Genomic DNA, 25272 nt, shown 5'->3' with positions numbered 1-25272 from the left:
TATCTCTCTTTGCTAGAGTCAGTTTTCTGTGTCCAGTGACGACGCGTCAACCTGAGTGTCCCGTATCCCCTTTTTAGTGTCTGTACACACCAGTTTCTGCAGTGAAGTTCTGTCGTTTTTCCAGAAATAACCTCTGGAGAGTGCAAGCAGTCTGTGTAAGCACCATTCTGGGAACAGCGATGGCAGGCCAGCCGGTGAGACACCGCGTCCCGAGTGTTCCTTTTTTACAATAATCCGACCGGAGACCAGCGCTGTTCAAACGGCGTCTGCACTCGTGGGCCCTGAGTTGGCTCGCTTCTTTTCGCATTCGTGAAGAATGTCCTTTCAGGTTTGGATAGTAAAGGAATGAAGAGTATAGCTGTGGTCTAGTGGTTTGTTTTCCTCATTGTCTATGAGTTTTCTGTCTGTTTATATTCCCGCTGTGGCTGAATGGTGGTGAATGACATATTATTACCCTGCATGGCAGAGAGAACATTTCCTAGGCTTTGGTTTGGATTTGTCAAAGCATCCGTGTGTGTGTGTGTGTGTGTGTGTTTGCCTTTGTTTGTGTGTTTGCGCCTGCATGCATGTGTATATGCATGCGTGTCCGTAAGCTATGTATATAGGTATATGTGAGTCTGCATCTACTGTAAGTGTCTTTCTAATTGTGTGTCTATTACAGTACCCTCAGATGTTTGGAGAGATCTTAAAACATCCTCGGCAGCATCCTGAGAGCCCCGCCCCCATTTTAAAAAAGATAGAGAAAAGAAAAGAAAAGAAGAGAAAAGAAAAACATCTGCGGGAACAGGCCAACGCACAACACATCCACCTATACTGACAGCAGTCACTGATGTTCGGACACTAGCAGCCGCTGCGGCACACACCGTTTCACGCTTGTCCAGAAAATAAATAACACTGCAGTCACAAACAAGATCTCCAAACTGACACACCACCTGAGAGAAAGAGAGACACAAGAGTCACCAGGAGTTAGTGTTTGTCAATGGAAATGTAACATTTTACAATATTTAGAGCTCAATATGACGTGACTAATGCTTTTTAATAGACTCAGAGCATTTCTTTCTACTTTGACACGGGTGTAACTCTGAGTAGCCCCCATGTCCCAAACCTTTAAATGTCAGCTCTTCTGAGCATTTTAGGATCTTATAGCTCATTGTTTTGGTTTTACGCCCCACAACTTTACTATTTTTGTTCAGTCTCGATGCTGCGTGTAAACCCACTGTAGAAATGTGAACACCTGCTTTACCAAACAGCTGAGCAGACACAGTTAGAACGTATCTGGTGAAGGCTGGTTGCAGTTAAACTGAAACTCAAGAGTTGGTGGGGACAAAGACAGGGCTAAAAAGTGAGTGAATATTAATCTTGTATTTTTCAGGTAGCAAGAAAAAAAAAAAAAAGGTTTTCACAGATTGTTGAACTTCCTTCAAGTGACTGAAAAATCTATAAATACAGGTATTGCTAAAAAAAAAAAAAAAAAATCCTGTAAAAAAAATAAACTACCCTGAAGACTGTTTGCCAACTTTTATAAACACATGCATAAAAGTGGGTTAAAATCCCAGACAACTAACAAACAAACGAGGGACAAATGGTGATGTTGATATTGGTGTTGTTTGCTTTGAGATATCCGTTACCTAGACAGTAAGTTAAAATGATATGCTCATGTGGCATGGACACAAACATTTACAGAAATACGTTAGTGGGAAGATGCCGGGAATGTAAAGAAAAGGAGGAATAAGTTAAATATTTTATTTAAGACAAAGTGGGAAAGTGTCTGGACCAGGGTCAAATGATCTTTTACTTCAGGGAAGTATGGCGCTCCCCTAGTGGTCATATTGTAGGGCTTAAACACCCTGGTGCCATTTAATGCAGTCTGAGGCCTGTAGTTTCCTTTCTAAAAAAAAAAACTACAGATTAAAAACTGTGAGAATTATGTACAGGCCAAGAGGAGTATTGTGATGCTATTACAGGACTTGTGGAGTTAATTATAAAATGTATTCTCTGCTTTGATGGCTGATTTTCAGTCTGCTGCTACTTACTGTGTAGCATCCACACATCAATTTGGACACCATTTTTCATTCAGTGGTTATGAAGAGTAAAAAACAAATTACATTACTTTAAAAAAACATTAAAAAAAAAAAGTTATTTAAAAAGTTACTGCTTTTATTATCTCACAAAGCCAAAACACATGCTTGTGTGCAGGTTCTGCTTTTACAGGAGAATATTTGACCGATGTCCATGAGAGAGATGGTGGTGATTTTAACTTCCTACTCAAAGCCCACATGACTCACCTCTGCTACAGGACACGCCAAAGACTTCAAGGCCAAAGGATAAAGGCAAGAGAAAAGAACAAGAATAGAAAGAGGAACTGCAGAGAGAAAGAACGAAAGACGAAGAGGGAACAAAGAAAGATAGCGAGTTAGAGGAACACTTTGAGATATGTTAGTAACAGCAAAGACAGAAACAGATGTTCATTGTACAGGTAAACTGGAAAATTAAGAATAATAAAACCAGAATTTGGACTATACATATGACGTATTTAAACGCCGTGAGATTGTTTTCCTGATTTACATTTATTCTAAACACTCAGAATAATATAATCCACAGGGCTTTAGGGTGAAAAAAATAAATAAAACTTGAATTGTGACTTCCTGCAAGTAAAGTTCTTAGAACTAATGACCTTGGTAGCATTTGACTTGGGTGAGTTTTATGTTATGTTTTAAGGGGATCATGCTCTATTTGAAAGTGTAAACTCAAGTCACATTAGCTGATAAGGCTTTCATAATATAGAATTATGTGGTAAAAGAAAATATAAAACCCATTAACCATTCCCCTTTTTTGTCTTTTTTTTTTTTCTTTCCAGAAAGACATCAAACACGTCCTACCTTTTCCTCCAGGTCTTTAATCTGCCTCCTCTGAATTTCTGTCTTGTCTTCAAGGTCACGAATTCTCTGCAGATATTCAGAGAAAAAAACAAAAATAAACAATGATTGCCAGTTCAGTGCTGTTAATTTTTTTTTACCTACAGAACTATTTCCACATAAAGCTCTATTGCATTATCACACAACCACGTCTCTCCCTGGTACAGACATAGACGGACCTGGTGGGCCTGGTGCAGCAGCTCCATCCTCTCCTGGAGGATCTGGCAGTCGTACTCTCGACTCTTCCGCAACATCTGCCGCCGCAGCTTCTCCACCGCCGTCCGCAGCTCGTCCTTCTGAAGCTCATCCAGAGGCTCGCCGTACTTTATCACCTGTTGCAAGGAGACGGGTATCAGACACTAACATATACCAGACAATGATAGATTAAAAAAACTTCAGTCTTACTGTTTTTGTATAAACTTTTCTCATAGGATTTATGGAATCATAAGATTCCTTGACGGATAATAAAAGTCTTGAGGAAACTTGTTTTCTAGAAATGTTCTTTATCTTTGTTTACAATCTCAAAGCCTCCACAGTCATGACATTCATTTTCAAGAGACAGTGTAAACCAGTCATTTCAGCTCCATGTAGATAGCGTAGACATTCCACATTAGTGGGAGCTGCATGATCACAAGAATGCATTCAAAGGCAAATTACTAATTATTTTTTGTGACGCATTTCTTGACATTTTCCATGCTCTTGATTTAATAAACATCAACGGTCTGCTATTTTAGATGACTGGAATGAAAACAGCACTGAAGTTTTATAAGAGATAGACACATTACAAGGTAACAAGTGATTGTTTTTTCTCGTAACATTAAGTTTTTATCACAGTAAGGTTGAACTGTAATGCAGAATGTGGGGAAGTAAAAGACCTTGTCCTGCTGCAGGGCGTTGTATAAGGTGGCTTCCAACTCCTGGATTTGCTGTTGAGAACAGAGAAAAGGGGTTGTTACTAGTTTTGCGGTCATACAGACAAACAACAAATTTTATATTACTACACTTGTTAGGACTTACCGTCGAGCTACTACTTGCTGAACCCCAGTCTTTAACCTAATATTGCCATGATTCCAACAATCACCCTAAAACCTTGTCTTAAAATGAAAAAGAATACAGCAACTGATCTTGAGGTCTGAATAGTGGTCTCCCAATTAGACACAATGTTGTGTCTCCACAGTGTGACAGTGAACAGATCTTGTTCCCATAATGCAACGTACACATGATACACACACACACACACACACACACACACACACACACACACACACACACACACACACACACGCTTACCATGTAGGCCTGGTCCAGGGCCTGTTTTCTGTAGTCCAGCTCCTCTTCTAGGTATCCTTTCTGTTTACAAAACATCTCCTGCACACGGTGAGCAGGTTGGGGACGGTGATTAGTGAGGAAAGAAGTGAAAAGTGTTCAGTAACTGTAATATGACACTTAATTTATACCAGTACTAGTATTTGAGCCTTAAAATTGAAAAATGTGACCAATAATACTGTGGTTCATTTCTATATTATGTACTAGGTCTACAATATAAACACATAAAACAATGTATGATAGATTTTGTTTGTTTGTTGTTGTTGTTGTACTTGCCGTCAGATAATTCCCTGATAAAATCAAATTACTGTGAAGGATATTCAATGAAACGGCTATAAATGAATGTCAGGGGTAGAACATCTTGCTTCACTGCAAGTTTTCAATTAAGCAGGGGATTTACTGAGCCCAGTTGAAGTTCATTTGATTTGCAAACGCCACTAATAATGACCCAATACTTCGCTGTTTAAGAGACATGGCGCTCATGTCCGGAAAAAACTAAATCCCTGGAGTGGAGAAGAAAGTGCTTGTCCAACTCAACTTTGAATAACATGTTCTGTTATTGTGTCTTAATCTCACAAAATGATTTTATTGTATTTGTAGATTATTGTTTTTGTTATAGAATTGTAGTCCATTGAACAGATTATTTCTGTGAATAGTTGAAAAAAACCAATTCAAATCATAACATGCATCAAAATCACGTGGCAATATATTTTCCTGTACAGGATTAGTCGTCACCCACCATCTCTATCTCCAGGTCCATCATCTTCTGGTGCAGTGCTGCCTCCGTCCCTTCAATCTGTTGAATCCACTAGAAGGCAGCGAGCAGCAAAACATGAGTCTGTGCAGCAACAACATATTCTGTTATCAAAATGAATCCTGATGTAGTTCCCAATCTTACCTTTTCTGCTAGTGACAAAACAGTGCTGGCCTGAATGATAGCCACTTGCTCCTCGTTCCTTAAATTCTGTACCAAAGGAAAACAAAGCGTTAATAATGTGCCTGTTTTAGCGTCAGATGATGACTTTCTTATGAATTACCCCGTTGTCTCCAAGGATATCTAGTAGTTTGATGAGATCTGGTATGCACACGTCCTGTGGAGAGAAGAAAATAAAAGTCTATCAGGGACACCCAAACATAAACTACATTTACGTTCAACCTTCAAGTTCAAGTTGTTTTTTTTTTACTGCTCTTAGTTCATTGCAGTCACAAAACAGTGGAAGAAGAGTGAGGTCACAAGCCAGAAAAGACAGGAAGGATGGTCTACTGTATAATAATCTATATTAAAGCAGAAGAGGTCTTTATCTCAGTGCGCACCTTGACCCCTTCCTTCATACAGTAGATCTGCAGTGCACTGACGCCCTCCGAGAAGGGATGCATCCTCAAATGGTTGAATGGGGGGGACCTCCTCTCACGCTCCTGCAACAACAGAAAGGCAAGTTTTAATACTCTAAGGACGCACTGCAACTGAAACTCTTTGGGCATGTATGAAACAGTAGTTTAATCTGACAGCATTAGTAATTTTTTAACAGTTTAAAATCAATCTTTAGAGGTTTCAGTATGCGACACTCTTACAGATTACCAGGTTAATTTAATTTGTAGTGCTGGTGACAGATCACATCAGTAACTCACATGGTTGGTGGAGAACAAAACAAAATGGCTCTTTTAATACTTTGCTCTGTAACTCCTGTTGTACTGACCCCCAATTAGCAATGCTGAATGTTTATCACTCCAGCTAGAGACCACTAAATTTAATAGAAGTGGAAGTAACTTAATTAAAGATTATCTTTTGTAAACTTCAATACTCTATAGTATTTTAAAAAAAAAATTGTTTGGCAATGAAAATGCTGAATTAGTTTTTTTTTTTTTTTTTACTTTATTCAAGATGAATTCTGCTTTTATCTGAAGAAGAATGTGACACACCTGTTAGAAATGCTCATTTAAATTCAAATTAAATCCCTGTGATGTTGTGAAATGTGACATCAGCACTGTGCTGAACAACATCTTCTCCTCTGCGCTCACTAGGTGGCAGCTTGACCTCTCACAAGCTGCCGTCAGTATCTGCACTGCAGCACAGCAAGAACACAAAGACTCAGCTAGTAATTATCCTGTATGACAGACTGGAGGGCTGCCCATCTTTATTACAGAGTCACTAACTTCTCAGGCGATTTCAACATGGGAGAAAACTAGTTAATTAGGTGCCTCGCATGTAAATAAAAAGGGAGAGCTTTACAAGTAAAATCAGTAATTGAGTGCACGGGTCCGTGTAATGAATCATTCCACAACACGGGGCGTTTACCCTTTTTCCTCTTTGGAAAGTATAAATCTTTTGTTCTTCAGTTGAACTATATCACCTCTGAGTCACTAACCTCCAGGCAGATGGCAATGAGATCACTGTAGCTGCGTAATAGTTGAAACAAACCCACACTTTTTTTTTTTCTATTAGAGATTGGCCAACACTTGTTTTCCTATGGGACGTCTAAATTTAATTTAACTTATTTCAGACAAGACCTTAAAAAGGACTTTTAGAATGGGAAAAAAAAAAAAAATCAGCTGTGGGACTTTTAAGGATCCATAAAAAATTATCTCATGCTGGTATTTTTTTTTCTGGAACTCAATAAATCACCAACAAAATGATTTATTTGAACACGGCTGGATCCTGGTAAACAGGAACCGTCAGAAATCTGGGTTGGCTTCGCAAGACTTATTTATGAGGTACAAAAGTCTGGAGGAGTTTTGGACTCAGCGTAGCATCTTAAGGCTAACCTCACATCATCTTTTTTTTAAAGATCATATAACAAAGACTTGGTAGGGAACTTATTGTGACTCACTTCAAGCTCCAGTATCCTGAACTCTAACAGTTCATTTTGGTCTTTGGAGTCTTGAAGCTCCTGCTGCAGCCGACTGCAATCTGAGTCCATCTTGTCCACCTGGACATTATAAAGAATCAGAATGAATGAGTACACAGATAGAAGAAGCTATCATTTGTATATGATATTACATTTAATATTGTAGCAATAGTAGGAACTGGAAGCAAAAATAACTGTAGGAAATATCTGAAGTTAAACAGTGCTAATAATCAAATGCATTATCTGAGAGTGATGTCATCAAACCAATACAAGCCATGATGTTTTCAAGAAATTCATTAAGATTTAGAAAAATAATATTGGTGCTGTGCAGAAAAGAAGGGAACTCTGCAACTGTTCTTGACAATGCTGTTCAAATATCAACATGTTTAGCAAAGCAGACTGTGTTTGAAGAACAGAAAAAGTCGAGTCCAACCTTTTCTATTAACTCCTGATTCCTTCGTAAGAAGAGCTGCTTCTCCTCCACCCATTTGGAGTCCTGATACATGAGAAAGACAGCTTTAGTTTAAATTAAAGCTATTTGAAGAACGTAAAAACAACATTTAACATTAATTTTGTTTTCAGACATACTCCCTGTTAAAAACAAAAAAGACAAATACAAAATTTAGCAGTTGGATTACAGTGAAACCCCTTCTTCCACTGATGAGAGGACAGGAGGAATCCCGAGATGTTGATATAGAAAATAAAGTTTTCGGCACATCCATCAATGTATAGATTTGTTGTCTTTTCATTTTTTCGTTGTATATTTTTCCCTTAAATCGGGTGCAAATTATAAAGAAAATTTAAAATTTGTTTTTTTTTTTTTAGTTTTTGAGAGCATAGCAGGAATATGAACAAAAAACAAAGAGCTGACACAGCATATCCTTGGACGGAAACATAAGCCCAGTCATAATTATATTAAATACAAAGCAGTCTTTTCATAGAAAAGGTACAAAAGTGCAAGAACATCATAAAATAAGAGAGATAAGAAGAGTGGTACTTTTTTTATTGGACACAACATATAAATGGTTTCCCAGACCTTATTAAACACAACTGCTCTATTTTCCTTGTAAAATCTCGTTCCCCTGATGTTAGTGCATGTGTTTACCATTGCTCCCCAGCACAAATCACATGTGGGTATAGAGTCCTTATCTCACACTTGCAAGATGAACATTTTTGTAATTACATTTCCAGACAAAACAGCCATCTCTTTACACTTATTGGAAAAGGATGAGGAGTTTGTTGTTCCATAGGACTCGAGCGAATCACGTTCCCGAGTCTTCCAAAAAGCCTCACAGAAACATTGAAATATGTTTTTCCAATGTGTGTAGAATTTACGGTAAGACCAGAAAGATTGTGCTAAATTACCAATCATAGGCAGACATCTATCACACACACAGGTGGGCGTGGTGTACTTTCTCTGGAATTATGTAGTCTTCGTAATATTTTAAATTCTTTCAAACATGCCTGATGTTGACGACACATTCATGCGCACTCTTTACCTGTCCACCCACTCCTGAGGGGTTCAACAGAGTTCTGCTATGTAAGATCGGATTCAAATCGAATTTATCCATCACCTCCAGGAATTTATGCTCACCCTGGATTTCAAAGATAGGCACATACCTCCTGATACAGTCTTGAGTTTGTAGATATGTGCAAAAAAAAAAAGGGGGATATTGTAAACAGCTTATAACTGTGAAAGTTCCTATTAATATACAGTATACTGTAAGTGATCTATATCACGGGTACCTCTCTGTTTCTAGATGGAAAGATCAATATCCTCCAGGTACAAAGAACGATTTTCACTATTTGGAATGTCCACAATGTATGGTTTTATCCACTCAGATTTTTATATTTCTGCCGATGACAAAGCTAAAATATGATTTCTTAACTGTAGTGGGGTTACTGAGGAGAGTGGGCATGGAAGTCTTTTTCCATCTAGCATTGGTTCTGTGAGTAACAATGCCTGGCGAAGGTCTGTGGCAGTGGGATGACCTTTTTTCCACAATGTAATAATGGACAAGTGAGCAGCCTGATATTACATTTTAGGGTATGGTAGGGTAAAACCAGCTGCATCATTTGATTTTAATACTTTTTTTGGGCTTCATAGTTCCAAACAAATTACATAATAATCTAATAAAGCAATACTGAGCACTACAACATGGACCTGATTGGGCACAAATTATTTGACATTTCTATTACAGGGTTCATTAAGTTATATTTAGTGTGAATATGTTTCACACAGATTTCTGGATGTCACACAAACATGTCTGTACACACGAAATCACAACAGTTGGAATGCATTACATTATTAAATGTTCCTTTTTTGTTCAACTCCACCATGCATACATGCAAGTTTTTTTTCCTTCATGCGTGTGTTTGTGCTTCCTACCTGTCCCTTCAGGTTTAGCTCCTTCTCCAAGTCCTCTATTTTGGCTTTATACCTGAGAACATCTGCGTGGAGTTGCTCTTGAGCCTGAAACATGACCAAAACAAACCATCACTGGCTAGTGGACCACTGTTTCTTGAGTGCAAATTGAATTAAAATGCAATAATAACACTGGATTGACAGACCACCGCTTAACAGTCATCCCTCAGGCTGAGAACAGTTTGATTCTGTAACACTGGATCTGTACAGCACAATACTCTGGCACAAAAGTGTTTGGACAGCATTTTCAGCCCAGTATGTAGTCTAGCTCTGAGCAGAAGTCAGAGAGCTTAAGTAGACTTGAAGCCTGAAAGAATGCTTTGTGTCTTTGAAAAGCGTGGTCCATTACCCGGCCAATGCAGACAGTTGTATCGATTCAAATTCAAGCGTCTCCGATGTCCACATGATGTAGCTAAACTGCTGTGCTGAGGACATGTTTCCTAAGAGAGCTGGAGGAGTGAACACAGCAACCAGATTTTATTGTATTTTGTTGGTGTTCGTGCTGCAAATACATTTGTTACAGGATCGCATTTCTCTGTCTCTCTTTCAATAACTTGACAGTAAACGGGAAAAATTCCACATCGATTGGAATGTAGATTTTCATGCACAGGTGGAGTTGCAAATGTCCAGTTCAGGGTTGCCAGTAGTTCCCCGCAGTGAAGGAGTCGGTGATGTCAGCGGAGCACAAGGCGTTCAGCACTCAGAGCACAAACAATGATTCAGAACCACTACACTCAAGGACGACCTAATGCACTAAAATATGCTCTGCTGCCCTCTGTGTTATACTGATCAGAAAGGTGAAATTTCACATAGTTAAAATGAAACAAACTACATATTAAGAATCAACATGGTCTTGAAATGTTCATATTACAGTCTCAAATAAAGAAATACATTACAAAGCTGTTTTCAATGTTCATGTTAGGAGAATCGCCTCCAGCTGTAGCTAATCAAATTCTGTGTAACTCAATCTCTCAACATCCATATTAAACAACCACGAATGTAGCATGACCTCGATCCACCTTTTTCCCCCAAAAGTCAATATGGGAAATAAAAGCATGTGTTCTGGATGGCAATTTTACAGTTTCACACTCAAGCAGGAATGTCGAAACAAAGTTGGAAGCCAGTTAAACTTGTACCTTGGCTTCCATCTCAGCATCCAGTATGCCTCCTTTCTGTTCCTGCAGCAGGGCATAGGCTCGCTGTAAGGCCTGATATTCTCTGGTCAGCTGACGGAAACGTAGCTCCGATTCCTCGTTTGCTAGACCCTTTTTTTGACACACAGAGAGAGGTCAGAGGTCATGATTTCAGAAGGCTAATATCCCTCTTCTGGCGCAGCTGAATGGCTTTCATAATGATGCTGGAAATCAAGGAGTTAAAACAAAGTGGAGGAGATTAATGTGAACGTAAATGAGGTCGCTGTGATACTTAAATATGATTCCTCACCTCATCCAGATCTTCCTCGGGAGTTGCAGGGGTTCTGTCCATCCGGAACGAAGCCACAGAGGACGTCTCGGAGTCCATAGACTCTTCATCGTACCCGAAGAAAGTGTCTACTACGATGTGCCTCTGCAGAGAAAAGAGGTGAAACATACAACAATCTTAAATGATTACGTTAGACTTTCCAGAAGTTTTTGCATCTACTCACAGGCTTCTTAACTACATGCAGCACCTTTATTAGTTGTTATTTGGTTGTCTAACATTATTATCCTCTTTGATAAATACAAAGATTTCTATGTTGTACAAAAAAACAACAGAAAAGATTATATATTGTCCAGAAGTACCTTATCAAAGAATACATTGTACTGGACTCAATTATTAAATTAACTCTTTAAGATAAGTAACCATAAACAAATTGAGCTCCTCCTACCTTTATCGGCCTCGAACTTCGTTTATGCCTTTTCTTTCTTAGTAGTTTTTCTCGGTCCTGTAAACACAGACAAAATGTAAAACCATCACTAAACACACTGTTAGCTAAACAATAAACCCTTTGCACAGTTCACTGAGGATATTAGCCATTAGATGCAGCGCAGGAGCGTGATTAAAATAGCATTAAAAAAAAGTCATGCATAAGGAAACAACTTGAATAGAGTATATAATTGGACACACTATCCACAATTGTTTACTTTTGGTCATTGCAGACAATGTTAACTAATTCACTTTATCGTATGTATGTTTTTAGTAGGTGTACAATTAGTTGATGCAGGATCAATTGTGGTGATGTATATTCCAGGTCGTCCTTCATTCAAATAAGCAATTATATAATTGTCAAGACATTTCATGATTTGAAAATCTTAAACTTCTTTCACTTCACTTTTGAATGTATTTATCAAACACAAAACTGTGTATGTCTAACTAGTTTATATAAATAGGGTACAGGACCAATGGTTTCAGATGAATGACCCCCATGTTCTCAAACTGCCTGCTCTGTCAATAAGTGAAGACGTAAAAATGGAAATTTGCATCCTATTTAAAAAGAAAACATACTCTTGTCAGTTCATCAATCATGCTTTGTTGCTCCAGGACTTGAAGCTTGAGAAAGGCTATTTCCTGATCATCATGGGCTTGGTCCAGGTCATTCAGAGACTTCAGCTTCTTCAATGGAGGATGGGAGCTTATCCTCTCCTTCTGTAGATACACAGGGACATAACACACAAAGAGAGTGAAGATCTCCGAGATCACAACATTCAACTGCAGGTCAGCCTGTATGAACGGTATGTCGCTATTGTGACTTCGTGCTGACCATCTCGTGGTTCTCCTTCACCAGGCTCTTCAGTTTCTCCTCCAGCTTCTGGATAGTATGGGTCAAATCATCATTCCTCTTACTCAGCAGCTTGTTCTTGTCCAGCAGAGGTTTGCACTGCTTCTCCGACTCTCGAACTCGCTTCACCTGGTGGGGAGAAAAGGACACAGGGTATATAGAGTATTAAATGGTGACCAAGGAAGGAGGCTAGCAAAGCGACGACCAGGAAGCAAAAACTGGGAGATTTGAAGTCAAAGCAGACACATGAAATAAGTGATTAAGTTCATTTTTCAATTTCATTTTTAGTGAAATGATTTGATCATACCAGTTCATTTCTCTCATCGACCAGCAGCGAATTGCGGTCCTCTAATTTGCGTATGGTTGAGTTGAGATCAGCAAGACGCCTCTGATTTCTCCTCAGGTCCTGAAACAAACAAATAAACAATCATTTATCATTGAACCATTCCAATCACAAGCTAGATGAGAAAAATAACACTGTATTTTTTTTTTTGGTGTAATAGTGTAAGGAGGCATGATGACTTTCAAATAATTGTAACAGTATAATTGCGGCAATCAATGTTTTCCTTTAGTTGTTGTTGTTTTTTTGTTGTTGTTGCTTTGAGGTGATCTTGGGGCTTTGAAAGAAACCGTTCTTAAACTCACACATCTCTCTTATGATCGTGGTGAGTTTTGAGCTGTGTTGTGGGACCATTTGTCTGTAAAAACAAAACCTTTAACTAATCCAAACTGCAGCAAAGTACAAATGGAGTTCAAGAGTTGGGGAAAGAGTTAAATGCCCACTGGTTCTCTCAAATGACTAGGCTGATGTTCAGCTTGGAAATAAATGAGCAGAGCATTAAACTCACTGGACTGCCACAGTGCTCCGCACCGTCTCCGGCTCTGCCTGGAATTTCTCTTTTCGGGCTTCCAAGGCCGCACTCGGCCTCCTTGACCAGGAACAATTGTTCATCCAGGGCGTCCTTCTGAAGCTGCAGCTTCTGCAAGAAACCCGACGTTGACTCCAGTTCCTTCTCCAGAGCGAAAATGGTGCGGTCTTTAGATTTAATTTCATCCACCTGTGGTGACGGAGAAGGAAGTAATGTTGTAGTTAAGAAATAGCGAATAGGACAGCACTTGCTTCTGTTTCTGGAGGGTGTCATTTGATGCCTGCGTACTTTATTGGTTAGGTTATTTAAGACATTCCGTGGTTCTTTTCTTAGTCTACGTAGTTTTAAATGACAGTGAATACCTTGTTTACTTTTTATTGGTCAGACAAGTAACTGAAATATTATTCTTAGACATTTGATGGACTTAAAGAAACATGGATTCACAGAAAAATTAGTCAATAGATTAATATTTGACTGAAAAGATTAAAACCATTAAGTTCTCACTCTACTTTCTACACGTAGCCACACAGATCTGATTAAGCTCACTACACCAGATAGCCAAAAGCCATTGTTGTGATTAGTTATGTTGTAAACGAAAAGGTTCCTCTACAGAAAACTCTCTCATTTTTGCCACATGCAACAGAAATGCAGTTTCTGTAAAAGGAAATAAATACACCTGACTGAGCTCCATCCCACAAGTATTTTTTTTTTTTTTTAATATTTAGAACATTTTATTTAAGACGGTTGTTAAGTATTTCATATCATAACATTTAGCAGTAGTGACTGTGCTTACCAGCCTGCGGATGTCCCTCTCACTGTCCCACTTGATCTTGGAGATCTGCTCCTGGTGCTGCTGGTGCTCCACCCGCAAGTCTCCAGCCTTCATCTTGTCGGCCTGGATCATGTTGCTGAGAGCCTCGTCGGTCTGCTTCTTAGTAGACTTCAGCTCTATTATCTCCTGCAGGAGCTTCACTCTCTCCTGGTCGAAGAAGCGGCGTGCCTCCTCCTTGGCTTCCAGTGTCAGTGCTGTGCGCACCTGAACAAGCCATGGCAGAAAAAAGCAGATGGGTGTCGATGTGGCTCGGCAGCATTTCCACAGAACACTTAGATGTTTTTTTTGTTTTTAAATAACTGCTTTAGCTTCACTGGCCGAGCCTAACCTCACCTTCTCTCCGCTGCCATCGCGCATGGCATTCAGCGCAGCTTTGAGCCTCTGATTCTCCTGGTCTTTGATTTTGGCGTGGCGGGCCAGCTCCTGCTCATGTTGCCGTGTCAGGTTTTCCCTGAGAGCCTGGAGCTCCTTTTGCTTTTCCTCGTGCCACTTGGCACGCTGCTCTGTCAACATGGCGGTGTGACGGTGCTGCTCCTGCTCTCGCACCCGCTTCACCTCCTGCACCTTGTCCCGCTCCAGCTTGCTCACCTTTGAGAGGATCGACACAGGAAGAGGAGAGAGGGATTAGAGTTATTTTACATAAATACCCACCAGGCCTTCATGACGCTCATCGAGTTTAACTTTACTGCTGTAAAATTGTCATTTGCTATTTTCCAGCCAGGCTGTTGAATGCATATGCGGAGCTTATGCAAGGAAGGCACATGTACATGTGAAAAAGCTTCTGAGTCGCCAAACAAGTCCATGCACCAGTTCCAGAGGTGTCATCATTGTAACAAACCAAACTATCAATGCATTGTAACTAATGCGAAGCACCACTGCAGATTGAGGACTTAAAGATAAACCATGGAAAGTAGACAATTGGGATAAAAGTGAAGGAAAAGGGGCAGAAAAAGCCAATAAAAAAAAATAGAGGAAAATCAATATAGGGTGAGGAACCAATCAAAATGACTGAAATGTTTTTGAAAGAGAAGCTCAGTTGAACAAATACATACTATGTGACAGCGGTCTGTCTGATTGCAGTTCATTTATGGAGAAAATAATCATTCACTTCTATTTTGAAGCTTACATTTAACTTTGTTCAGTGCAGCCCTCTACTTGAATGCATATTTTACAGGCTACCGCTAACCTAGCTCTACGTTAAATATAAATGAATCACATGCAACACACATTTTCATCTCCTTTTCCAGGAAAATTAAAAAGAAAATGCAGGTAAATAATGACACATATGATTTGGATATTTTCATGTTTGAGAAAAGTATTGGATTAAATGGGTTAAGGTTTAATTCCACTGAGACTATACTGAGAATGACCTAAAGTAGCGTATTCAGGATGAAGTTATATATTTGGATGTTATACCGTACCTTGCATTTTTCTTGGTGTAGCTCTATCTGAATGTCAGTCAGCTTGGACCTGAGATCTTCATTGGCTGCCTGTAAGGCAGAGATAAGCGCTTCGGGCTTCTCGCCCTTTGTACGCCCTTTCTTGGCCATTGAATCAAAAACTAAAGAGGCTCTTCTAATGCTTTCATTGAGACTTCATAGAAACTTTCCAAGGCGCTTCCAGGGTTTCCAGTTCCTCCTCTTCCTCATTCTCCTATTAGACAAAAGGGCTTGGGGGTAGAGGAGAGACACAAAAAGAGACAGATTGAGACATGCAGACTGCCGGGGGTTGAGGACGAGCCTGGGCCTCCTAATGCACGTGTTCATGTGAGCAACATCAGTCAAGAAATAATGACAGTGACAGTGAGCTCAAGAGCTTATATGGTCAATATGTGTGGTTAATAACAGAATGAATATGCCTGTATACTATAGATATTCTGGTACAAATTGCCTAACTTAATTTTCTAGATCAAGTTCTGTATTGCCACATCATTCCCAGTTTCTAGGAATTTAAAAGACATCGCATGCACATCCTTGAAACACCCAAGTGGCATTATCAGGAACAGACGTGATGATCAGCAGCAGTCATGCTGTTCCAGTTAACACTACAGCGACAGATTAATCCACGAAACCAAAGATTGAATCTAAAAAACACCGAGACTAAAATTTGCGCGCTTTAGCCAAGTGCTTTTACGAGACTCGTAAAGTGTATAATATTGAGTGAGAGACTGACTAATTCTGATCATGATCACAGACAGACATCACTGAAGACACACAGACAGAGCTTCAGGAGATACTTCATACTTGTGACTAAAAGAGATAAGGCGGCGGAAGATGGTATTTTCACCTTTTAGACCATGTTTCACTGGAAACTATTGACAACTCTTCATCATAAAACGGTTTGATGCCGTTTCCTGGAACTTCGGTTCCATTTTACTGTTGCAGGGACAGTGTGCTTTATGCTGCATTTGATTTCTTGCATGACTATTATGGGTTACCCTAAAATATGCAATGTGACAGCAGTCATGGGTAATCCTTTCTGCTCTACTATTTGTCTTTTTCTCGTGCACTGTGTGAGGTCAACTGGGAGCCAACGACCTGCTGAGCGCTGGAGACGACCGTTCACGAGGCACATATTTGAACAGGTTTCAGACTAAAATCAGACAGTGAGAAAGCGTAAACACTTTTGTTTGATGATTAGATTAATTTAGACACTTACGTTTTCTATCATTAACAGAGCTTGGGAAAAAAAACACGTGCAGGTCATTAATAAAATACATATTGTACATCAGGAAGACAATATGGAATCCTCCAGCTGTCTCAAACAAAAACAAAAAATACAATAATAGAGCTTTTGTTACTAGAGAACAAAGACATCCATTTCAATTGGTATTAATTAATAATTGGTTATAATTCAATGATGTTAAAGCCTGTAGGAACTCTTCCTGCTGAGCTTGCTGAAGCAAGTAAAGCATCAATGATTGATTGTTATGTTGTCGGAGGGTGAAAGTTAAGAGTTATTATTGGGGTTAGAGACCAGTTGACTTAATTTGTAACCGAGTTTCACAACTCACTGGTGACACATCTCTCAAAGTACAATACATGTAAAATATCCTGTGTGTACTGCCACAGTTTAAATGAAGGTTAAAGGTACAGATGAACACATTTGGTCAGTCATGTAAAAGGGGTTGTTATAAAGCTTCAGCGACTTGTCCAAGGGCACTTTGGAGAAAAATGTATGCTTTATCAGCTACACTCCAGCTGGTATACATGTTGCTCTTAGTTCCATGGATCGAACCATAATCCTGTGCTTACTGGATGGTTTAACTAATGAGTTTTGACACATGGTGAATGTACAATTGATTAATTACAAAATGACAAGGCAATCTATACAGACTCGTGGCATCAAAATTAGCCTACCCTTTATTGTACCAATGTGTCTATAACACTAAGATACACATATTATCACCATGAATTGTAATAGTTTGTAGATTAGAGGTTTTGCCGCCTTTTCAGATGTTATGTGAAATTTCCTTATGTTGTGTCAGCCAGTTAATAGTTAGCAGCGTTTAACAAATTATTCATCTTTTAGTCAGCTCAACATGCATCAATATCATATATCTACCTTTGTGCATAGCTGTAAACAAAATTTCAATGCAACAAATATGGGAATAACATCTCCATCTACCCAATACATATTTACTCAGGATGCAGTGGATTTCTGTCAGTGTTTCAATTTATTAGAATTTATTTAAAGAAAATTGTTTGGAAAGCATCAATTTCCAATAACGTCAGATATTTGTACAGGGTCCAAAAGTATTTCATTTTTCTGGCGAACATCATAGTCCTATCCTGCAAAATTAATAGGTAATTATGAAATCCATTAACATTTTTTTTAACTCGTGTTACATATCATATAACATCCACAAAAAAGGACTCTGTGACTGCATATGGCACAACACACTTTTTTTTTGTATCAATATGACAATTATGATGATTGAGGTCTGTCAGTTGGTTAAACTCGCATAATAACTGTACTGCTAACAGACTGTCCAAATGTCATAACTTTGACGTCAACTCTTTTTTACTTTGTTTGTGGTGCAACTGTCTAGATTTACCGACTTTTTTGTTTAAAAAAAAAAAAAAAAAAAGTACTCATTGATTCTAGATGCTCTTTGATTGTATAATATGTATCGATACAATTTCAATTAGAAAATATGAAGGGTTTTCCAAAAGGTCAAACTGCCACTTTTGGGAGATTTGTTTAGTTGCATCTCCAGTATGTTAACTGTATACGTCTGATCAACTAATCAGAAATGTGCATGTCAAAAGGCAAACGATGACTCGGGAGGAGTTGGATGGTGTACGTCATAATCTGAGGAGCGATGACATAACATCGCTTAAAAGATTTTAGGATGCAGATTAGAGATAAAGCAGTCGTCACGTCTGGGCCACATGCGGTCATTACTCCTCAGTGCTGTGAAGCCTTCTAAAAGTGTTGCTGCTCTTTTTAAGCATCACTTGAGGAGGCTGTCCAAAGAAACACTGATGAAAACAACTGTGTGGATCATTAAGTGTACACTTCAAACAGGTTTAACAACAGGTTTTAGACACCTCTGTAATGTATTGCTGCTGGCACTGTAACACCTCCAGTCCTCCAATTAACAACTATGTGATGAATACGTGATGTTTTGCAGAGGAAACTTGAGTTTACTTGTCGTGACATGTTTGCACAATAACATCACTGTATGATATGCCTCCCAGTAGTCTTTCCCTTATTATATATTTTAAATAATTGAATTACAAACCCACTGTATAAAACATTGCCATAGTCACTGTGTCCTATTTGCAGATTCTAAACTGATGTATTCACATTGTTTGTGTGGCAGTCAAAACACTAAAATGTATTAAATTTATAATGATGTTAAAGCTAAAAAAAAATAAAAAAAAAAATAAAAACTATCTTTGAGTTACTTACCAGTTATCGAAATATCAATTTTGACATCGATTCAATACATTTTCTGTTGACTAACTGATTTACTGAAAAAAAATGCAATGACGACGACTGGGATTATACATAAGGAAATGCACAGAAACCCGTCTTATAAATTAATTGGACTCATCCTGGTAAGGTTCCTTAAGGACACAAAATATGTCTGATGTCCAAGCTTAAAACCTCATTTTCTCACAATGCTACAGTAGATTAAATTGAGCATCATTTATTCAAATACCTAAACTACACCAAACCAGATGAATAAACTTCTTTTGCGAGAACAATAACAAATTCATACTCAAAACATACATACCCCTGCCTTATGCAATGTGCATTTATCTGTAGATTTCAACTTTTACAATGAAGAAAGTTTAATTATTTGGGGATGCGACATATCACTGTAGAATATTTTTTTCAATACACCATTTGTTGACCATTTTTCCACTACATTCACAAAAATCTTTTTTTTTTTTTTTAAACTTCGCTGCTAATATATTGTGGGACATTTACAGTCCCACTTGCAACAGAAAAAGCATGGCATAATTAGTTACGTTGTTTTAATGCTATGACACATGTTACTACAGTATATAACATACAACACTCTTTATGGTAGCAAGTGTCCAAGAACCAAATATATCTTCCCCAACAGACTGTTTTGCTTTGAGCAGAGCATGTTCTTTCCCATGCTTTGGTTAACAGTTATTCTTAAATTAGTAGACCCTTCTTCTCCTGACTGACTACGTGTATGATTCTTTAATGTGATTATGTGGCAAGACCTGAGCTTCTCATATACATTGCTTATTTCGAATTCTGTCTCAATGCAGCTGCTGGTTTGAGAGTTTTATCTATTTTTTCATGCAAGAAAAATATTTACTTATAAAAACGTAGAATTTTTGTTTCATGAATCATTTCTATATAATGATGTTTATTTTATAAATGGTATACAAAATTCTAACTGCCTTAATTATATTTTATAAATGTTTATAATTGCTTTATAGATTGGTTATATAACATTAGTGAGACCATTATTTAGGTTGTTAAATTGAGAAAAATCCATTAGCTGGCGTTTCTAATTGGTTATAAATCGTTAATAGTCGTTAATAAATGTTTTTCTTGATCTCCGCAGCCCTATAACAAGAGAAATTGATGAATACAATCAGTTAATTGGATTTTCGCAACCTTTAACTTAATCTAAAACTGTTTAGAATTGTATATATTGATAATTAATTAAACAATTAGTCAAAATTATAGTTCCTTTTAAAAGGGTACCTTATTTAAAAAAAACTAATTCTAATTACTTTTTATTAATTTTCAATGGTCTAAGCTAAGCAACAATATGCAAAAACAAAAAAATTGTATTTAAAAAAAACAACTTTACAAAAAAACACAAGGATGGTGATGCTGCACTGATGACTCCATATTCATCTTGGTACTTTAGACTACACAACTATCATACAAGCCAGCCACGACTCACCAGGATTACTAATACTGTATTAACCTACAAAGCACCCACAGAAGCCAGATACTGTCCTGAAGGGGCAGACTAGAGATGAATTTGCAGTGAGGCCAAGTCAATGTGATTACTGTCATATTCCATTTTCAGACTGTGCTGAGAGGCAATCTGCTGGCCAGTCAAATGAACATAATCCACAAACGCACAGGCCTCCAACCCAAACACTGGGCCATGCACCGGATGTAGCCTCTGTCTAACCTATTTTGACTTTCATTTCTATTTTTAAATGCATGACTTTCACTGAGTATCACTCTTCTTTGTGGAGGCTTAGCTGATTAAGGTTATTTTCCCTCTGTTGTCCCCTCGCAAATTACCAAAAAGCAGCAATGCTTCCAAACTCTCCCATGTTTTCTGATTTCCGTTTCCCCAGGAATAGTCTTACTTAGCACTCCTCTCTTTTTAGTGCCAAGCACTGAATGCAACACCTTTAATATTTAAACACAGGAAGTCATATTGTGGGAAATTTCCCATTTCAATTAAGGAGCGCTCTTAACCAGTACTATACTATTAAACAGGCTTCAAGCAGAGTTTGATCCACCTTAGAGGCAACTTTGTAATAATACTTAACATTGTGATCTTCATCTCATAAGCACATACAAAGCGACAGCAATATCCAGCATTAAACGTTAACATTAACGTGCTTTGAGGTAACATTTTGTGTTACTGTGGGTGGGTGAGTTAACCAAAGAGTAGCAACATGGTTTATTAAAAAAAAGCAGTGCGCTTGCGTAACACAACAGAGTGTTTTGATGGCTATCGTTTGCATTTTAAATGACCATTTTGCTATGTTTTGTCGGGGGTGATTGAGACGGGATGCACTTTTGCTTTTAATGATTTCCAGTCTTTATTAATGATTATCTCGACTGCATGCCAATGCTTCATTTAGCAATATTTTACCATAGTTTTGCCAAAACTAGGTTGTTCACTGTCATTCTATTCTTTATGGCAAAGGAGAAATGGACATTCAGCTACTGTGTTCTGCAAAGTTGCATTTTAATATTTACGAACGTCTGTTTCATATTAATTTGGGATCACATAAATAGACTATGCATATTTCTGTTTTCAATTTCCAAAATAACTCTTTCAACCTGGAGCCAACATTTTCTGTATCAGGACCTACCATCTGTCCTTCTCTACCTCGCCAAACTGCTGTGCAAACCACACTTTGGCTTGGGTTGGGGTTTGAATTAAGACAAACTTCTGCTGCTTTTGAAGATGATATTTGGAGTTTTGTTAAATTCTCCTGAACTGTGTTGAGTATATCAGCCAACAAAGATCAAAGTAGCTATGTAGTGAAGCAGTTAACAACATTTTTAAAAGATCCAGGTCCAGCACATAACTGCAACTTTTAATAAAATAAATGCTGTCCACTCAAAATTAGTTCTATATACAACTAATTTGCAACAATATGTTGAAAGTAAATATAACGCTGCCTGGATTAGGTTTTCTATTACCATAATGATTTCCTTTTTCTAATTCAAAGACAAAAGATAATAAATTGTAAAAAAAAAAATTGAATGGAAAAAATGTTGATGCCGCACTATCACAGGAAAGGGAAATAGTAGAATTTGCTGTCACTATCTCAGTGTTGACGGGTAACTCTGTCTATTTCAAATGACATACTTCCCTTACTACACTAAAAATTAGTGCCCTTAAATGTGAGGACTCTTACTTGTGTAGTACTTGAATTTCGACAGTGTAGTGTTGTTTTAAACCGCAGACTGCGGTTCTGCGCTGACTGGAAAGTAACTGTAGCATGTGAATTGATCACCCGCCAAAACATCTGCCGGCTACAATTATTTCACCCAGAAATGAAGATGTTTTTGTGCCTTCCCCAGCACCTAAATGACAAAAATCACAAAACCTACACCAACCTGGGTCTAAAATTTCATCAGAATATGACTTAATCAGCACCGAGTGAGTATTTTCCAATTGCTCCCTCACATGTGGAGCAGGAATCCAAACTTTTCAAACCCAATACCAGACCTAGACAGACAGATCTCTCTCATGGCATAACTGCTTAACCAACTGTCACTTTAGACTTTATCTTTCTGTCATGGTCTTTTTTCAGCAAACTAAATATTAAATTCCGGGACTACTTTTCTTTTTGCTAATCCGCATTATGCAATAGTGTCTGCAAAGGTTAGAGTAATGCCAGTGTTGTTCCGACATCAAGGAGTAACTTAAATTGAATCAGTCTGGGATGCAACCGTGACATAAGCAAGTTCAAAGTGCCATAGCATCGGATGGAGTGAAGCAGCACTCTCCTGCTCGTGTTTGGATTACATTTTAGTTCAGGCCAAAAATGACTTCTAATCCATTTGCACGAGGTCAAAATACCAACGCAATGTAGGAGCAGTTATTCTAGTGCTGGAAACAGTGCAGGAAAGTGCATCAAAGGTTCATATCTGTTCCATGGTTCATGTGACTTAAACAAGTAGATGGAAAAACATTGCACCCAGGCAAGCATTTTAGGGAAAATGCATTTCATTTATTAGATTGAGAAATGATTTGCAATATGGAAGACAAACAAAATGGAAAATGTATTTGTTTGAATAATGAACAAATGGCTTGCATCAAAACCCTCACTCCTTAAAATCCCATTTGCCTTGTAGCCTACTTTGTCAGTCATGATTATTGATTTGTAAAATACATAGTGATGTAGAAAATCTTGACATCCTTAACCCATTATATATAGCATTTTGATACGATTCTTGATGTCACGATTCCTTGCAGTCATGTTGCACTACTGTATAAACGTTTTAAAGCAGTGAGCGTATGCTGCTATGCCGCTAAATTCAAATGAAGGCTTCAGGTGACAACTGATTACAAGAATGAGAGTGACTTCTGAATATGTCTGTGAAATATGACTGTACACAACAAGACTCAATGGCACGTAGACACAGGAACGAATATTATCACCTCTTGTAAACCGACTCTGAGCAACAAACTTGAATATGTAGAGAATGATTTACGTGACAGCTCCACCCAAAGGGCAGAGAAACATTGTCAAAAAAATGAATCCTGTACGGCCTGGCCGTGTCAGCTCCATCACGGAGACAACTGAGCTCACATTTTGACCCCCTTTTACAATGGATTTATCTACCTTTTGCTTTAACCTCTTGCTACGTTTTGCTATCAATACATCGGATAATTCTTGGAATTGCAACATAATTTATAAACAATCAGCTCGTGGCCAGTCATAACCTACATCCGTGCTGACCTTAAAATAATAGCGTGACAAATGCCTTCCCAGCCCGGGCGATGTCTGTTGAATCAGGCCGGTGTAACGGCCCGAGGTAGTTGTAGGCTAAGGAACCGTGTGCCTCAGTCTGGAGGCCCTGCCAATCCCATGGTGGACGAGCGTCCTCTTGCAGCATCACTGCAGCATCCTTTACAAAAACATGGCCAGCGATGAGTGGTCTGCCAAGCAGAAAGACGCGCACACAGCATCACCGCACATGCCTAATTATGAACCGAAAGCCGGTGTGCATCTGGCTTTACCCGAGACGCGAGCAGTAACAGCTGGAATCTGCACCGCACAACAAGTGCGACTACTAAAAAAAAAAAAAAAAAAAAAAAAAAAAAAAAGGCCCACCGGCCGTGGAAATGGACACGCGAGATGATTGCTCGATGCCCCGCTTGAGCGAACGTCGTGTGTAAGGAGGCTCTGCGTGGCGATCGAAATCATCCCGGAGCGGACGCAGGATGTATCCCCCCCCCCCCCCTGTCATCTTTACAGGGCTTGCTGATGGAAGGCCGAGCACTGCCACTTCCGACATGCAGGCTGCACCAGCTACACGGCAAAAATATTAAAAAAAAAAAAAAACACGTCTTTCGGGATTTATCGGATAGCTCACGATGCTGGCATCTATGGGTACCCGTTTCATAACCGGCAGTGAAATAAAAATTTTTTTAAAAAAAACGACTCCAACATTTCGCACCGCGACCGAGATGGTCATCTGTCTCCAACCAACTAGGCCCGCTAGTCTCAGTAACTCCCGGTTTACACGATGATAAACCAAACAACGGCCGCATTCACAAACGGTTTTGCTCGCCTTACCTCGTTATGGATTCTCGTCATGCGTGTAGTCTTAATCGGTGAGAAATCGTGTCCATGGCATGCTCCTTCTTATTTTTTATTTATTTTTTTAAAAGAAGAAAATCGCCCCCCTCCGCTAAGATCTCAGCATCAGCAGCAGCAGCCCCGTACAATGAAGCAGTGATGGCCGGTGGTGATGATGCTGGGAGCCCCGCCCTCCTCTCCGTGCAGCCGGAATGAGCTCACTGATTTCCAGCCGGGGCTCCAGTACCGCTGCAGTCCACCAGATACACCGGCTGGACGATCTTCACTTGTCCATGTCGATTCCCTACTTCACACGCTGACATTGTGAGGAAGTTGCACGGAAGGATTCTCTCCGTTGTTTCTTCCGCGCAGATTCTGTTTGCGCTGGCGCAGCAGAATGGTGCAACGCCGACGCTCGGGATAAACCTTCATTGCGAGACCTTTTACGTTTGCTTTTTTTTTCCTTTTCTGGCCGGCAGACGTGCAAGTTTTATCTGAACGTTTTCCGGGCGTTGCAGATCTTTGTTATGACTTTCGCTGTCCTATTACGAAGCCGTACAAATCGTGGAACCCACATTGATGGTTTGGGTGTCCAAGAAAGAAAAAAAAAAAAAAGTGAAACGTAGTTCCTGTCATTAAAAAAAAAAAAAAAATGTCCGAACACTTCTACTCACGTATATATTCAGTACATTACTATACTTTTTAAGCTTTCGGTCAATCAGACCGTCATCAAAATCACACACAGTACAACAACGGACAGGCAGGTAAAGGCTGACCTATTCTCATTATC

At 38.9% G+C, this 25272-nt stretch overlaps 1 protein-coding gene across 1 annotated transcript; it reads right to left on the bottom strand.

The window, feature by feature from the left end:
* Positions 1 to 810: 810 nt before the first annotated feature.
* jakmip2 (janus kinase and microtubule interacting protein 2) lies at positions 811 to 24939 on the bottom strand. Its single transcript, XM_069145985.1, has 24 exons — positions 24480 to 24939; positions 15393 to 15640; positions 14305 to 14559; positions 13933 to 14175; positions 13119 to 13328; positions 12578 to 12676; positions 12253 to 12399; positions 11997 to 12137; positions 11380 to 11436; positions 10956 to 11078; positions 10649 to 10777; positions 9477 to 9560; positions 7521 to 7583; positions 7070 to 7168; positions 5556 to 5657; positions 5279 to 5332; positions 5140 to 5205; positions 4981 to 5049; positions 4206 to 4283; positions 3791 to 3841; positions 3095 to 3247; positions 2880 to 2945; positions 2286 to 2362; positions 811 to 932 (listed from the first exon to the last, which is right to left on the bottom strand). Exons 2-23 carry the CDS (start codon positions 15519 to 15521, stop codon positions 2312 to 2314), a joined length of 2469 nt encoding a protein of 822 aa, XP_069002086.1. The 5' UTR covers positions 15522 to 15640; positions 24480 to 24939; the 3' UTR covers positions 811 to 932; positions 2286 to 2311.
* Positions 24940 to 25272: the final 333 nt, after the last annotated feature.

The sequence above is a fragment of the Embiotoca jacksoni genome, unplaced genomic scaffold, assembly GCF_022577435.1.
Source record: "Embiotoca jacksoni isolate LCO1_2020_lvr unplaced genomic scaffold, fEmbJac1.0.p SCAF_13, whole genome shotgun sequence".
Classification (NCBI taxonomy): domain Eukaryota; kingdom Metazoa; phylum Chordata; class Actinopteri; family Embiotocidae; genus Embiotoca; species Embiotoca jacksoni.
This window is presented reverse-complemented; position numbering and strand designations above follow the sequence as displayed.

Coding starts and splice junctions, on each gene's coding strand:
- jakmip2 (XM_069145985.1), bottom strand. CDS start 15,521: ATGGCCAAGAAAGGGCGTACAAAGGGCGAGAAGCCCGAAGCGCTTATC. Junction 12,400..12,577: donor TCGATGAGAGAAATGAACTG/GTATGATCAAAT, acceptor TCTCCCCACCAG/GTGAAGCGAGTTCGAGAGTC. Junction 11,079..11,379: donor GAAGTTCGAGGCCGATAAAG/GTAGGAGGAGCT, acceptor TTTTCTCTGCAG/AGGCACATCGTAGTAGACAC.